Source organism: Vitis vinifera, chromosome 7, assembly GCF_030704535.1.
Source record: "Vitis vinifera cultivar Pinot Noir 40024 chromosome 7, ASM3070453v1".
Classification (NCBI taxonomy): domain Eukaryota; kingdom Viridiplantae; phylum Streptophyta; class Magnoliopsida; order Vitales; family Vitaceae; genus Vitis; species Vitis vinifera.
The window spans coordinates 18,651,050-18,666,392 of NC_081811.1; the positions used below are offsets into that span (position 1 = coordinate 18,651,050).

The 15,343-nt window shown below is 30.1% G+C and overlaps 1 protein-coding gene across 1 annotated transcript; it reads right to left on the minus strand.

The window, feature by feature from the left end:
• Positions 1 to 305: 305 nt before the first annotated feature.
• LOC100854828 (probable glucan endo-1,3-beta-glucosidase A6) lies at positions 306 to 2,948 on the minus strand. Its single transcript, XM_003632004.4, has 3 exons — positions 2,434 to 2,948; positions 1,032 to 2,333; positions 306 to 665 (listed from the first exon to the last, which is right to left on the minus strand). Exons 1-3 carry the CDS (start codon positions 2,495 to 2,497, stop codon positions 628 to 630), a joined length of 1,404 nt encoding a protein of 467 aa, XP_003632052.2. The 5' UTR covers positions 2,498 to 2,948; the 3' UTR covers positions 306 to 627.
• Positions 2,949 to 15,343: the final 12,395 nt, after the last annotated feature.

Sequence of the window (15,343 nt, forward strand, 5' to 3'; positions counted from 1 at the left end):
TGCTCATATGAAAATAATAGGAATTAAAAATGTGAAAGGCAAATAACAAATCAAGTTGAAAATTGTTCTTCGCCTTTCTATTTTGTCTTAATTTTTCATTTTTTAAAATGGGGATTCAACTTAAAATTAATATTGAAATTTTGACAAAAAAAAAAAAGAAAAAAGAAAAGAAAAGAGGGGGACAAAAAACCATACACGGTAAACCAAGACCAACCAACCCCCACTAACAATCCAAGCTGGGGACTATAAAAGGAAAAAGCAGAGATGAGAAAGGTAGGTGCATCAGCATCTAGAAAGCCTCGAAAAGTTTGAAAGACCTCTTGTCCTGATATAGCCGTTGGTTGTCTTACAAAAACACCCACAGACAAAGCAAAAAAACAAAATTAAAATAACAAAATATAGCCGTTGGGTTGGCATCACGACATAAATTGATAATAACAAATTAATAATAGTGGGCTGGAAGGTTGGTCGGTCATAAAATACGGCATTTGATTTGGGCACCCATTTCAATCACATCCCCTCGATAAAAATTGTGGACAGAAGAACTCCACCTATCTCTATTTTAATGAAGTGAAACTATGAAACTGAGAAAAAGGGGCGCCCAAATCACTGTCCGACAGATCATCTTCAAAGGGTTACACTCGGGAACTTGCACGATCCATGACCTGAAACGATAAACCATATAGGAATTATTAATAATAAAATTTACAATTTCTACCTTATATTTTACTTGTCTCACTAACAAATTCTAAAGGGCAAAAAAGACTTTTGGTACGAAAGGTGTTGATCTCTATTGTGTTCAATTAAATTTCGCCACGTGTACAGGCCTATTTTATACTTCACTTTCCTCCCGTTGCCGTTTCCTAAAGCTTCGAACTAGTGACGCAGCCTATTCCAATCCAACGTCGCCAAACTTTACAACTCCGTGTGTGTGGGTCCACACCATTTAACATCGATGACCATTTGCATTTTACTCCGATCTAGCGGTAATTACTAAGATAGGAAAGCCAAGCAGAAAAATCGATACTTACTTGGGTCCTTCATGGTCTGAACTGCGAGTCCATTGAAGTAGCAAGTGCCGCCGGTACTCCGGAACTGCGCCCAATACGAACTGAATGCGAAACTCGCGTGCCTGACCAGAGAAACCGGTTTGTAACACTTCCGACCGGGTTGAACCGGTTCGCAAGTGCCATTCCCCTGCCCGCACGCGTATGTCAGTGCCGACCCCAACTCTGTCCTGTTCGCTCCTTTGGCCACCACACACCATATCTTCCCTTTGTACGGCTCATTGTTCTCTGGCGCTGGCAACGGCGGATACTCCGACTCCGGTGTCTCTCCGGTGAGATCGATCTGGTAGACGCTACTCTCATTGGGGTACAGTAGACCCCAGTGGCGTTCCGTGCCCGGTCCGCCTTTCTGGTTCTCGTTGTACAGAGAGAATATAAATGTCGGTAAAACCGAACCCGGTCGAGCTGGTGTGCCGACCGGCGGTTTGGCATTCAGCCGCTTTATCAAGTTTCGGTTGTAAGTGGCAGCGTTGTAAATATTGGCGCCGATTTGGTCGATGTCGCCGGCGTTGGGCCATCCTGTTTCGGCTATCCAAAGCCGAATCTCGGGAAACCCGAGACGCTTCATGGCGAAAACCACCGAATCGAGCATCTGGTCGAGGAGGTTGGTGTAGGTTAAGCCGGTACCGGGGTCGGTGTACGTTAGATTCCCACCCTCAAAGAGAGCGTAGTCGAGTTTAATGTTGTGGGGTTGGGAGGACCATGGAAAGTAAGGGTAGACATCGAGGAAGAAAAACGATTTTGTCCGGTTCAGGAACTGTAACAGTGGTTTGACCACCGAAACAGAAATGTCGGACCGAAACGTGCCGTTGGAAGGCGGAAACGAGGATTCCAGCACGTCCATGGCCAATGGGGTTCCGACTTTGACCTTGTGGATGTGGAACTTCCTCAGTGACCCCTTGATTCGGCGCATGCCCGGCACGAGATCGGGCCAGCCCTGTTTTTGGTCGTAGAGGCTAAGGACTTCGTTCCCAACGAGCACGTATCGGATCATCGTTTCGGGGTAGTACGGAACCACATTGGTCTTCACCCACTGATCTGATAGCTTCTGGCTTCTTGAAATGTTTGAGATTTGTTGGTTTGGAACCATGATCGAGACTTGAAGCTCTGTACCGCTGAGAGCCTCGAGTATCTCAGGATTTGGATCATAGAGCTTGACTCTTCCTGCTTTGAGCCCCTTGATGAGTTGTACGGAGCGTGAAGCAGCGGGCAGGTTGTTGCCCAATAGTCCATAGTTCACTCCCACCTTAGGTGAGATCTCAGCACCTATTCATCATCATTGGGGAAAAAAAAAAGCCAAAGTTCACACAAAATCATCGAAACAAATAAACCCAAAAACAATGAAATTCTTCTGCAAGGGTCTTACTTGAGAGGAAAAACAAAATCGAGAAGATGAAGATTCCAGCCCCAGAGGCAACACCCACCTCCATTCCTGGCCGATCTGCACTGGGAGAGGAGAAGCCAAGATGGGTTTTGGAGGGGTCTGTTGGGGAATGATTGCGAAGTTGAAGAAGCGCATAAACTGATAGACAAGACTTTGGCGTCAAAACGTGTGGGTTTAAGTGTAGTTGAGATATGGGGTTTGATATAGCCCGAAAGAGGGGTGAGACGATATGGGAATATCACTATCTTTATTCTCTTTTTAACTTTATGAAAAGAAAAGAACAGGAACGGAGAATCAATTTTAAGGACTGGGAAAGAGACTGAGGGAAGAGAGATCAGAGCTTTTCTCCGTTTTCCTGGACGGGAAGGAAAAGTAGAAGGTGGACGCTCGAGAGAGGTAGAAAACGTGGCAGAAGCAGAGGAATTAGGTGTTTTGGGTTGTTGAGTCCGATGAGACTGCCAAGGCGCCTTCACCCAGGTCAAGTCTCTTCCCCTTCTTCTTCACTGTGTTTTTTTTTAATCTTTCCCACGTTATCCGCAGCCGAGCTTTGACCCAAAATGGAACATTTTTTAATGTCCTAGGACTGTGACACGTATATTCCCACATCATAAAACCATAATTGATACCTACGATTTTATTTAAATAAAAAAAATAGTCACCAATCATAATTTTAACTTTAAATTTAAAACTATAATTGGTAACTATAACTTTGATTATTTTTAAAAGTAGTTCACGTTGTAGTCATAACTATGACTTCAACTTTAATTCTAAAACCGTGGTTGATGACTACGGTTTTGACTGTTTTAAAAATAGTCAAAATCGTACTCACCAACTACGACTTTAACTTTAATTATATATATATAAAATATGTGAGTGGTTTAATAAAAATATTTAACTTTAATTCATCTTACTATTTAAAGAATAGTAATATATGAAATTAAATAATTGATGTCTTTAATTTGATATAAAAATATTTTTGTTTAATTTTATTAAAATATTTGGCATTATACTCAATATAAATATAATTAGTTATAAATATACTATTTTATACCCTCATAATGAAGAATATTATATTATTTTGTAACTTTGTGCAAAAATTAAAACCAATTATACATTTGTACAAAATATAATAGGACTTCAAGTGGGTAAATAATTGGAAAATTACTTAAATACAACAAAAATAATTTCTTTTTCTTTTTTTCCATTTTTTTCTTTTCAAAATGGGATCAAAATGGAATGGAAAGGCTTAAAATTTTAAACTTAAAATGCCAACCTAATAGAATTTGTTTTTACACTTCTTAAAATATAGAATTTTAGAAAGAAAATACATTTGTTTTTCCAATCAATTCACTATTTAGTTTAACTGTTTTGGTAAATAGATGAAAATGCTTTTGGAATATTTTTGTAAATTCATTGAGAATAAGAAAAATGTTCCTTATTGGGTACTAATGGGAGTTTTGGGCAAAAATGATTTCTTTAAAACAAAAATTTTATAAATTAATTTTATTCTTAAAATAATTTTCAATGTGATGTGTGTCTTATTCATGTGGGTATTCACATCACAAAACTATAATTGGCAATAACAGTTTTTGAATTTTTTAAAAAAATAGTCAAAATAGTAGTTGGTGATCATAACTTCAAATTTAAACCTAAAACCAATTTTTTAAGTTCAAATTTTAAATCATGTGAATGTTCAATTTTTTAAGAATTATTTTGATTTGAGGTTTAGATTGTAAAATTTTTTTAATGCATTATTTTTTCCATATCAATATAGTGTTGTTGTAACTAATTAGTTATAAATATAATTAGTTTAAATTTAAACCTAAAACCAATTTTTTAGATTGCCAAATTGCTATATATAAGTGGTATATATATATATATATATATATATATATATATATGAAAGTTTAATATAAGTTTAAAATTTATCATATTTTCATTTAAATATATAATAATTTGTTTATAATAATAAAAAAAGTTAACAATATAATGCAAATGAAAATAAACACAAAAACTAAAAAACAATCGTCAATGAGTGTCACATGTGTAAGGGTATGATGCATGGTAGTCTCTATGGGAAGAGGTGTAGGTGATGGTAAGGTGGTAGATGGTGGGGCGATCTCAGGTACAGTGATATCTGATATGGTAGCATCTAGGAGAGGTGATATAGGAGATGGAAGAATGACATTTGTTGTAGTGGTAGTTGATGCAATAACATCTTATATAGTGGGCTCGAGGATAGGAGATATAAGTGATGATGGTGAGGTGACATGTGGTGTAGTGGTCTCCTCGAGAGAAGGTAAAGGTGATGCTAGATTAGTAGATAGTGGGGTAGTCTCTGGTGTAGTGACATAAGGTATAGTGGCCTATGTGGGAGGAAATACAGGTGATGGTAGAGTGGTATCTGATACGAAATGCTCTAAGGGAGAAGGTCTAGGTGAAGGTGATGGTAGGGGTGAAGAGGAAAGTGTGGAAGCCTTAGGTGCAAATGTGGTAGATGATTTGGATGGTGCTAACATGGTCTCGGGTAGATGCATGGATCGCCAAGGCTGTTAACCAGCTCGCCCACCATCTCGCTTACTACCTCTCCCTCGGCCTCAAATAGGTTGCATCCTAACTGTAGTGGCTGACACAGGTGGTCTCATGTATGGGTATGATGATGTAGGCGACTGAAGGACTGAATGTATGCAATGCTCCTCTCCAATGACATGCAAAATATCAATAGCAGTCCGATGAATGTCGCCTAATGCACCTGAAGTAGGCCTAGCAAACTAACTAGCAATTTCAACCATACTAATGATCTAAAAAAAAAAAAAAGTTAAACAGACAAAGATGATTTTTAATTAATTATAATTTAATAAACCATTTATAAATTAAAAAATCTTACCAACAACTGAGTAGTTGTTGCTGTGCTATGATACCTAATCTGATCTCTATGGAGAGGGGGTGTGATCAAACGTCGTGTAATACGTCGGTACCACTCCATATATGGATTATGAAACTGCATAGCACCCACCATAGGTGGTGCCGTTGCAATACACTTTGCACGACTAGCCCATAAGGTAATATACTGTGCATGGAATGCCTCCCAATCATACTTATGTCGTCATTGCTTATCCACGAAATGGAGGTCTTGCTATATGGAACAAGATGGAGACATCCCTTGTTGGAGGCCAAATTGTCGCAGTACTCACTCCGGTCGATGCCACTCGACAATTTCAAAGCAAATAAGAGGTGACAACGTCCGCCAAATCTCCTGGTCTACTAGAGATATCGCCGGAAGATGGGCAACTAAGTCTCCCATGTAAGGCTCCCATAAAACCTGTTAAAATCAACATTTGACATTAATAATGTTAACGTTTATATGATTAACAATAACACATTACATTTTATATGTACCTTGTCATGGGTCTATGCATCTAATTGGTCTCGATAAAATGTCAACACACGTGATGGGTTTTGAGCCCATGATAAAGGTATTCTCCACATACATCCTAATGGATCAGTTGGTACCCTCGCCTAACAATGCCTCATCCTGTAATCCCTGGTCTAAATGCTCAGTTGGTAAATCATCAACTGCATCATGCTCTAAATGCTAGGCTGCTGGAGGGGCTGGTGGTCGACCAAAATAGGGTCAACCCACGTGGAGTCTTTCCCAAGACCACAATTGGAAAAAATGTAACATTAAATTTTACTTAAATTATAAACTTGAAGCAACTAGAAATTTTAATCTAATGTGAATAATTAATTATACCTGTAATAGTGTGACACATCCAACAATATTGGTGGCACCATACAAACTTGCTTGACACAACTCCCTATATAGGTGTGCTAATACTGCACTGCCCCAACTATACATAGATGTCTGAGTCAAGTCTCTAAGCAGTGGGAGACAACACATATGGATGTGGGTACACAATTATAGAAAAAAAAAATCATTTATATATACATATATATAAACATTATTTGAATATTAAAAATGAAAACAAATAAACATTTTATAAATCTATTTAATATTAATTTTAAATTTAATTTTATAAATATATTAAATATTAATTTTAATTTTAATAAAATTGATGCCAACAGGATGACCCTTCTTAAATAATCCACCAATAATTTTTTTTTTGATAAAATATCATATATTAAAATAAAATTAAATGTTATCAACTATTAAATAATATATAATTTAAATAATTATGTTGTTATTCATAAATCACTTGATATTTGATTAAACCTAAAAGTCGAAAAAATTTTAAAATCTCAAAATCAAATAAAAGATAACTCACCACAGAAAAATATATTAATAAAATATCAAATACACAATTTTATGTTTTCTAGGAAAAAAAAAAGGATAATATGTTTGACAACGAAAAAACAGAAAATAATTTTTTTGTTCTTAAAATCGGAAAACATGATGTTTTCAAAGAAAATTTTTAGTTATTTTCACTTATTTTGTAAGGCTTGTTTTAAAAAATAATTATACAAATATAAAAATGATTTGAAATAAAACATTACATATAAAAATTATTTTTCAAACATAAGTAAAAATATAAAAAATAAGTTAAAAACATTTTAGATTCTCAAATAGATATTTGTTTTACAAAACATTAGAAAATAGTTTTCAAAAACTATTTTTTAGAATTGTTTTCAAACTATTAACAAACAAAACCTTAGTTTCCGACAAACAACCCAATCGTGCCTAATCTAGTGTCAAAGCAAGATATCATGCACTTGCTTTCACTACGTGTGAATAACATGGATTAGTGCACTTTACATGAAAAAAATATAAATAAATAAAAAATTATTTTCATGCTCACACCAAACAGATTACCGTTTTCCTTCAAGAAAAAGCTACTCTTGACAATTTAGTTACCAAATATATTCCCTCTTCATTATAGATTGTAAATATCTTAATTAAACAACTTCCCAAGTAATCATTCAAGGAGTTTCATGAGGTCAAGTTGGGAATTCATTACGTTCCCATACCCAGCTTGAGGGGATGTGATAAAGCCTATGATTCACTTACAAAAAATAATGGAGATCATGGCATTACTAATGAAGATCACAGTAGAAAACAAAAATAAAAAGTCAATAGTATTCTTCCAGCATCATTTTTTTATTTGAGGATTTGTCATCTTGGGACTAAGACTTTGGTTTTCAACCAGATTTATGGAAACTCAGGGAAGATATGGAGAAGGTTTTAGTAAAGATGAAGTTTTGGCCACAATTTATCATTTGGGTAAGAATAAAATAAACCCTTGGATCCAAATGGTGTCAAATGGCTTTTTGACATCATAGTTGGGATTTTGTTAATAGTGAAACAATTGGTTTCATGTAGGATTTTTGCTCAATTAAATCTCCTGGAATGACTTTGAATACTACATAATTTGTGCTAACTTCTAAAAAGATGATGTGAAGGATATGAAAAACTTTAGGCCCATTAATTTGGGGATGGGGGTGTGAATTCACATAAGCTTCTGGAGAAAATATGGCAAAGAGACTTAAAAAAGTCATTAGCAAAGGTGGTCCAAAAGTTTCATATGCTTTCATATAAGGGAGATGGATTATGGATACAAAATTTTATAGCCACTAAAGCCATAGAATCTAGATTAAAAGCTCAAGCCCTTGTACACAAAATGGATATTTAGAAAGTGCACCACCATGAAATTCTGAGTTTTTTTTGCTTTCAACAAGTAGTATGGGTTTAGGGCAAAAATTGGTTGGTAGGATTAGATTTTTTATCTTTGTAGTTAGCTTTTTGACATTGGTTAATGGGAATCCTTTTCAGGGCTCAAAAGGTTTGAGATATGGAGATTCGCTAACGCCCTATCTACCCATTCTAGTGATGAATCAATTAAGCTATTTTATGTCAAGGGCAATGAGATGAGGTTTCATTAAGGACTTTAAAGTGGAAGGTACAGGGGCTTGTTTTGAAATGCCCCATCTTCAATTTAAAAATGATGTTCTAAACTTCTATGAGACCAACATATACTATCTTTGCATATTATAAAAAAAAACACTTTGCAACCCAAATTCACAACCAAATACATTCATTAGGATGGAACTAGGATGATCAATAGCTTTGTTGTAAATTTTGGGAACAGAGACAAAAGACAAAACTAAAGCATAAGATTTGAACAAGAAGAAAATCTATCACAAGATAAAAATTTGGAGAATTACTTTCCTCTATTTTCTGGAGTTCTACCCCACCCAAATGACATGCTTTAGCATTACTTTCCTCTATTTTCTGGGCAACCAAACATTCCCAAAATTTGGAGAATGATGTAGAAATCGACCCCAAACCTTCAATCTTCTAGTTGAAGATAAATCTAGCACTTGAAAAGTGGAGTACTCCTATTTTTTCTATTCATATAACAAAAATCATCGCTCGTTCCCTTCATTTTTGGAGTTCTTAATAGTGGTCCCCTCCATTTTTGGTATCTTTAACAAAAAAAAATCCATGGTGGCCCCCCCATTCCATATCCGTTTTCTTTACCAAAAAAACCCCTTTTCTTTCTGCTAAGCTCACAATCAAAATAATAATAAAAAAAAAATCAAACACATATTTACCAAACATAAACCAAACACATCTACAACAACAAACTAAAATACGTGAAAACCAAATAGATTTACAAAAAAAAAAAAAAATTAAAATTTACATAAACTGAAAAACTCATAAATCTTACCTCACTAATGACTTCCGAATTTTAAATTTGAGCCAAGGATGAACCAAAGACAACCAGATGCAACGGGAAGGACGAAACCCTAAAGGTAAGAAACCTAACAGGGAAAGAAGGAAACCTAACTGGGAAAGGAACAAAAAAGGATAAAGGATTCAAAACCGTAGTTACCAACTACAGTTTTGACTGATTTAAATTCAAAATCGTAATTGGTGACTACGGTTTCTTGACTTGGTTTCCTACATGGCACAAACGTACTAGATTGGGCATTAATTTCAAAATGGGTTTACTTTATGGAAATTTTTTTTTAAATGTTGCATTTTGGGTCAAAACTCTCCACAACCCCCTATTCTGATTAAAATATAATCGGTAAATACAGATATATCGTACTTGAATTTTATAGAAATATCGAAAGACAAAAATTATTCAAAATTTATAAAAATATTTGAAAAAAATCTAAAAAATAATAAAATAAGTAAGCAATGCTATTTTTTTTTTTATAAAATTTTGATAAATATTATTTTTAATCGTACATATAATATTTATCAAATTTTTATAAAAAAAAATAGCATACATTCTTTTAATATATTTATATTCATTTATTTTAAAAATTAAAATATTTTTATTACAACATATTTTATTACATTTTAAATAAATAAATTAAATTGATTTATATAAAATATTTTATTTGAGATTTGATTTCTAAAATTTTGTTACAAGTGACAAATTTTCTATTAACATTAATTTATTTAAATAATTAAAATTATTAATAATTTATCTTATCAAATTAATTTTAATTTATAAAATATTAAGATTTCATTAATTTTTTTATATTGTAGCAATTTTTGAGTAAAATTATATTTTTAATATTTTAAAATAAAAACATTTAAAATTAAATAAAATTAAACGGATAAAAAAAAGAATGAAGTGATAGTCATTTTTTAAAATAGAATTAATGAGATAAATATAAAAAGTAGTTAAAAATAAAATGATGATATAGATTTAAAATAAAAAATAAATTAAAAATGAATAATTAAAAAAATAAAAAAGGATAAATATTAAAAAAAAAAGTTTTCAAAACAATCTTCTATATTTCCTAGATATATTGACGATCACTGATATGTCCGATATATTCGCCCATATATCCGATATATCTCCGATATTTTGATAGGCTTCGGAGGCCTTTAGGCTCAATTTTTTCGCCAATTTATTGGTTTCAAATATCATCGATATTTCGACGATTTTCCCAATATTTTTTCGATATTCCTCCTGTTCGATAATCGGTGCTCAAATATCATCAATAAAAACTGATTTTTCAATCCATGGTTTGAACAAATATGCTACCTAATGGTCCTAATTTCCCTAAAAGCATTTTTCATCTATTATATTTTTATTAATACAATCTTCATTAGAAATAATTAGGTTACAATTGGTTATTTTTCAAAAATAAAATTAAAAAAAAATATTTTTATTAATTAGGGGCTTAGATTTTATGATTTAGGATTTACGGTTTAGATTTTAAGGTTTAAAATTTAAAACTTAAGATTGTATCCGGCCATGTTTCTTACATTAGTCCAAGGTTTTATATATATAACAAATTTTGATAATAACAAAATAATAGCATGTTTGATAGTGTGTTTAAAAAATAGTTTTATATTTTTAAAAATAGTTTTTAAAATAACATTACATGATCATTGTTCTTTGTTTCGAGTTTTTAAAAACAAAGTGAAATAGAAAATAATTTTTTTAAAAAAAATAAAAATTGTTTTTATTGATTTTTAAAAATAAAACGAAAACATAAAGAAATTAAAAGAACCATAAAAAATAAATATACTTAAACATGATATCATTGTTTTTCACCCTCCACAATCTAATATCAACATTGAAAATCTTCAAATGTGATCTTTCTTTTAATTATACATTTTTTTATAAAATTTTTCATTAAGCAAATAAATTTTAAATTAAACTATATTTGTTACATAAAATGATTAATTTTTAAAAATAATTTGAAACTCAAAAATCCATTTAATGAGTACTAAAAAAAAATAAAGGAACTCAATAGCATTAGAAAGTTATAGACCAAAATTTATTTTAAATGACTGGGTTAGTTTCTTATTTACATATATCATATTTTTACTCATTTTTCACTATTCAAATGAACTCTGAATTAAACAAGAGTTAATGCATTGAATTCATTAACAAGTCCAATGATTTTTAAAAATAATTTAAAGCTCAAACAATGATCCAACTAGTATTAGAAATTTATGATAAAAAGATTGGTCAAAACAATTCTATTGTTTCTCTTCTATATAAAATAATTGTTTTCCGATTTTTTTTTACTAGGCAAATAAACTCTAAATTATACTTTTATTAATGCATCGGATTTATTAATGAATTTAATAGTTTTTAAAAATAATTTAAAACTAAAATAATAAATTCATTAATACTAGAAATTTATGGATAAAAATTGTTTCATCATGACTATTATTTCTTTTTTGTATATAATTATACTTTTATAAATTTTCTCACAAAAAAATGAACTTCAAATGATGCTTTGTATTGAATTTATCAATGGGTTAACAATTTTCAAAAATAATTTGAACTCAAAAAATAATCTAATCACTAAAAGAATAATAAATCAAAATTGATATATTATGAGTCATGACTACACTATTTCTTTTATTCACATAATTATATATATATATATTTTAAATTTTCTTGCTTGGTAAACATATTACAAGTTAAGACATAATTAATAATTTAAATTCTTTAATAAATTTTAAAATTTTAAGAATAATTTAGAATTCAAATAACCAATCCAATTAATTGTAGTTTAAATAAAAATATTCTATAATATTATGTTCATAATTGAGTGCTAAATGTGTGCATATAATGAAAAACTTCACTCATTACATGTTAAAAAAAGTTAATATTCATTTGTTATTTATTTTAAATAAAATATTATTTTAAAATTATTATTATTTGTTTTTAACAAAAAATAAAATGAAAAAGTTAATATCTTTATATTTCTAACATATACTAAAATAGTACATTTTTTAAATAAAAAATATAATTTATGATTTTATTATAATATTATTATTCATGTTTTACTAAAAACTATTTCTTTTTAAATTTATATATAATCACAAAACTATGTTCATTTTTTATAAGACTTGAATTAAATTCAATTAATATTATATAGATTAAATTTATAATGTTTTTACAAAACCAAAACAAAAAATTATTTTTAAAAACAACTTATTCAAATAAGTTTTTTAGTTTTTATTTTTAAAAATTGTTTTTAAATACAACTTACTAAACATGTAATCATGCACCATTTAAAAAATATAACATTTTTGAGAAATTTCACTTTTCACTTTCAAGGTACATGCATTTTGAAAAAAGTAAGGGAGGATCACTCTATAGGATGGGTTGGGGTGATAATGATGATAAATAGTCATTTAGTTTTATAAGTCTTCAAATGACCTCAAAATTTGAAAAATCAAATATACCCTCACACTTTTCATTTTAATCTTCTTTTTCTTCTTCCCCTCCTTCCCCTCCTCATAAATAATATGATAATTAATTATAAATTTTTATTTCAATAATTATTATTTTAAGAATATTACAAATAACTAATCCAAAATAATAACAATAATATATCATATAATAACTTTACAAATTATTATTTCATTCCAATAATTAAAAATATAAAGTTATTATATTATTTATTATATAAATTTCATAAATTTTGAAATGTTTAATTTTGTAATATAACTATTAAGAATATATTACAATAATTTTTTTTTAATATTTTTATCAAAAAGATTTCATAAATTCATTACTAGTTTTACAAATACAACTATTAAGAAAATATTATAATTAAAAATTAATTTCATAACGGTTAAAAAGTGAAATTAAGACAAGTTATAATATATCGTACTTTTAGTATATTTATGTTATAAGTTCAATTCATAAATGTTGTTCCTATATTTTGTAACAAATCTAATAACAATAGAAACATTATTTTATTCTATTATATTATTAAGATTAATGCATGTTTGTCATACTTATAACTTGGATATAATATTAGTTTATTAAAAATATTAATACTAAACTTAACAATAAAATTAATAATATAAAACTAATATCATAAATATTAATAACTTGTTAATAATAGTAATAATAATAATAACTTAATTAGTCTTAATGTAACATATACAGCATAACAAAGAAAAAACAGAATAATTTTTTAATAAAGTTTACAAGTCTTAAGAATTAAAAAATATAAATTATGAGTTTCTTTGTAGTAGTAATGATAAAAATATAATAATATTATTGTTAATATAATATTAAAAATATGAATAATAAGTTGAATAATAATAATAAAAATAATAAATAATGTTAATAAGAATGATATTATTAATAATATGAATAATTTGAAATACTATTAATATTTAGTAATAATAATAATAATAATGCCTACCAATGTACAAAAGAAAAAAAAAAGAGTGAGGTTTAGATGGGAATAAATGGAAAAGACATAAAAATGGTATAATTAGAATTTTCAAATGGTCAACCTTTCGTATCATTACTTTAGGACTTGACATGAATTTGTAACCATGGTGACCCTTAAAAGGAAATTATCATTTTTGACTCACCATTTTTTATAATTCTCTCAAGAAGTAATCCTCCAAATATGCACTCCAATAATGAAAAACATTTAATTTTTACAATTATCCTTTCTACCAATTTCTCCTTATGCCCAACTACCATCTTCTTCTTCTTTTTATTTAATTTAACAGGATAAGTCAAAAAACATTATTATTGTCTTTAAACTTTGGCTCCGACAACTTACATGATTGTTTTTTTCTTCCTTTATAATACCTCCATCCTATTGTAAAATTATAAAGCGAAAGGAGAAGAAAATAAGAAAGAGAAATTAGAATGTAGAAAGAGAATATAATAGATTTTCATTAGAGGTATCTCCCTTTTATAGGGAGTCACAAAGAGATATACATTAATATGGATGATCATCCACAAGTTCCCATAATCCGATAAATTCTCATATTTTCTAACACTCCCCTTTGGATGATCATAAGAATATGGTAACTACTTCATTAAAAACCTTGCCAGTAAAACCCAATGGGACAAAACCTGGATGAAGGAAAAAAGAGTGCAATATATCCATATTAGCATTCTCCCTCTCATGTAAACATGATTATGATTTCTTCAACATTTTAAATGGTAGATCTCTCAATCTTTGTATTCCAATGTCATACCTTAACTTTTTCAATGTGGTTGAAGGTAACGCCTTTGTGAATAGATCTGCTAGATTATTGCATGACCGAATTTGTTGAACATCAATCTCACCTTTCTTTTGGAGCTCATGAGTATAGAAGAATTTAAGGGAGATATGCTTAGTTTTGTCACTTTTTACGAATCCTCCTTTAATTTGTGCAATACAAGGAACATTATCTTCATGTAACTCGGTTGCATTGCCGTTGATGGAAGGTAGTCCACATGTTTATTGTATATGTTGGATCATTAACCTTAGCCATACACATTCACGACTTGCTTCATGAATTGCAAGAATTTCTAAATGATTTGAAGATGTGGCTACCATTGTTTGCTTGACTGATCTCCAAGATATTGTCGTTCCACCATAAGTAAAGACATATCTCGTTTGAGATCAAACTTTATGAGGATCTGAAAGATATCATGCATATGCATATCCAAACAATTGTTGTTTTGATTCCCTTGAGTAAAATAAACTCATATCAGTAGTTCTGCGAAGATAACGCAATATATGTTTGATACCATTCCAATGTCTTCAAGTTGGAGCGGAACTATATCTTGCTAATAAATTGATAGAAAGACAATGTTTGGACGTATACAATTGGCAAGATACATAAGTGCACCAATAACAGTAAGATATGGTACTTCAGGACCAAGTAATTCTTCATCATTTTACGCAAGGACGAAATGATTTATTTTTCACATCAAGTGATCAAACAACCATTGGAGAACTTAAAGGCTGCGCTTTATCCATATAAAAATACTTCAAAACTTTCTAAATATATGTTGATTGATGAACTAAAACTCCATTTTGAAAATGCTTGATCTGCAGGCCGAGACAAAATTTTGTATTTCCAAGATCTTTCATCTCAAATTTTCTTTTTCAAGTAATTTGTTGTTCTTGTGAGCTTTTT

What these genes read in the sequence shown, in the direction of transcription:
- LOC100854828 (XM_003632004.4), bottom strand. Translation starts at nt 2,497, where the DNA reads ATGGAGGTGGGTGTTGCCTCTGGGGCTGGAATCTTCATCTTCTCGATT. An exon ending in GATTTTGTTTTTCCTCTCAA is followed by an intron (nt 2,334 to 2,433) that starts GTAAGACCCTTG and finishes GATGATGAATAG; the next exon opens with GTGCTGAGATCTCACCTAAG. An exon ending in TCAGACCATGAAGGACCCAA is followed by an intron (nt 666 to 1,031) that starts GTAAGTATCGAT and finishes TTATCGTTTCAG; the next exon opens with GTCATGGATCGTGCAAGTTC.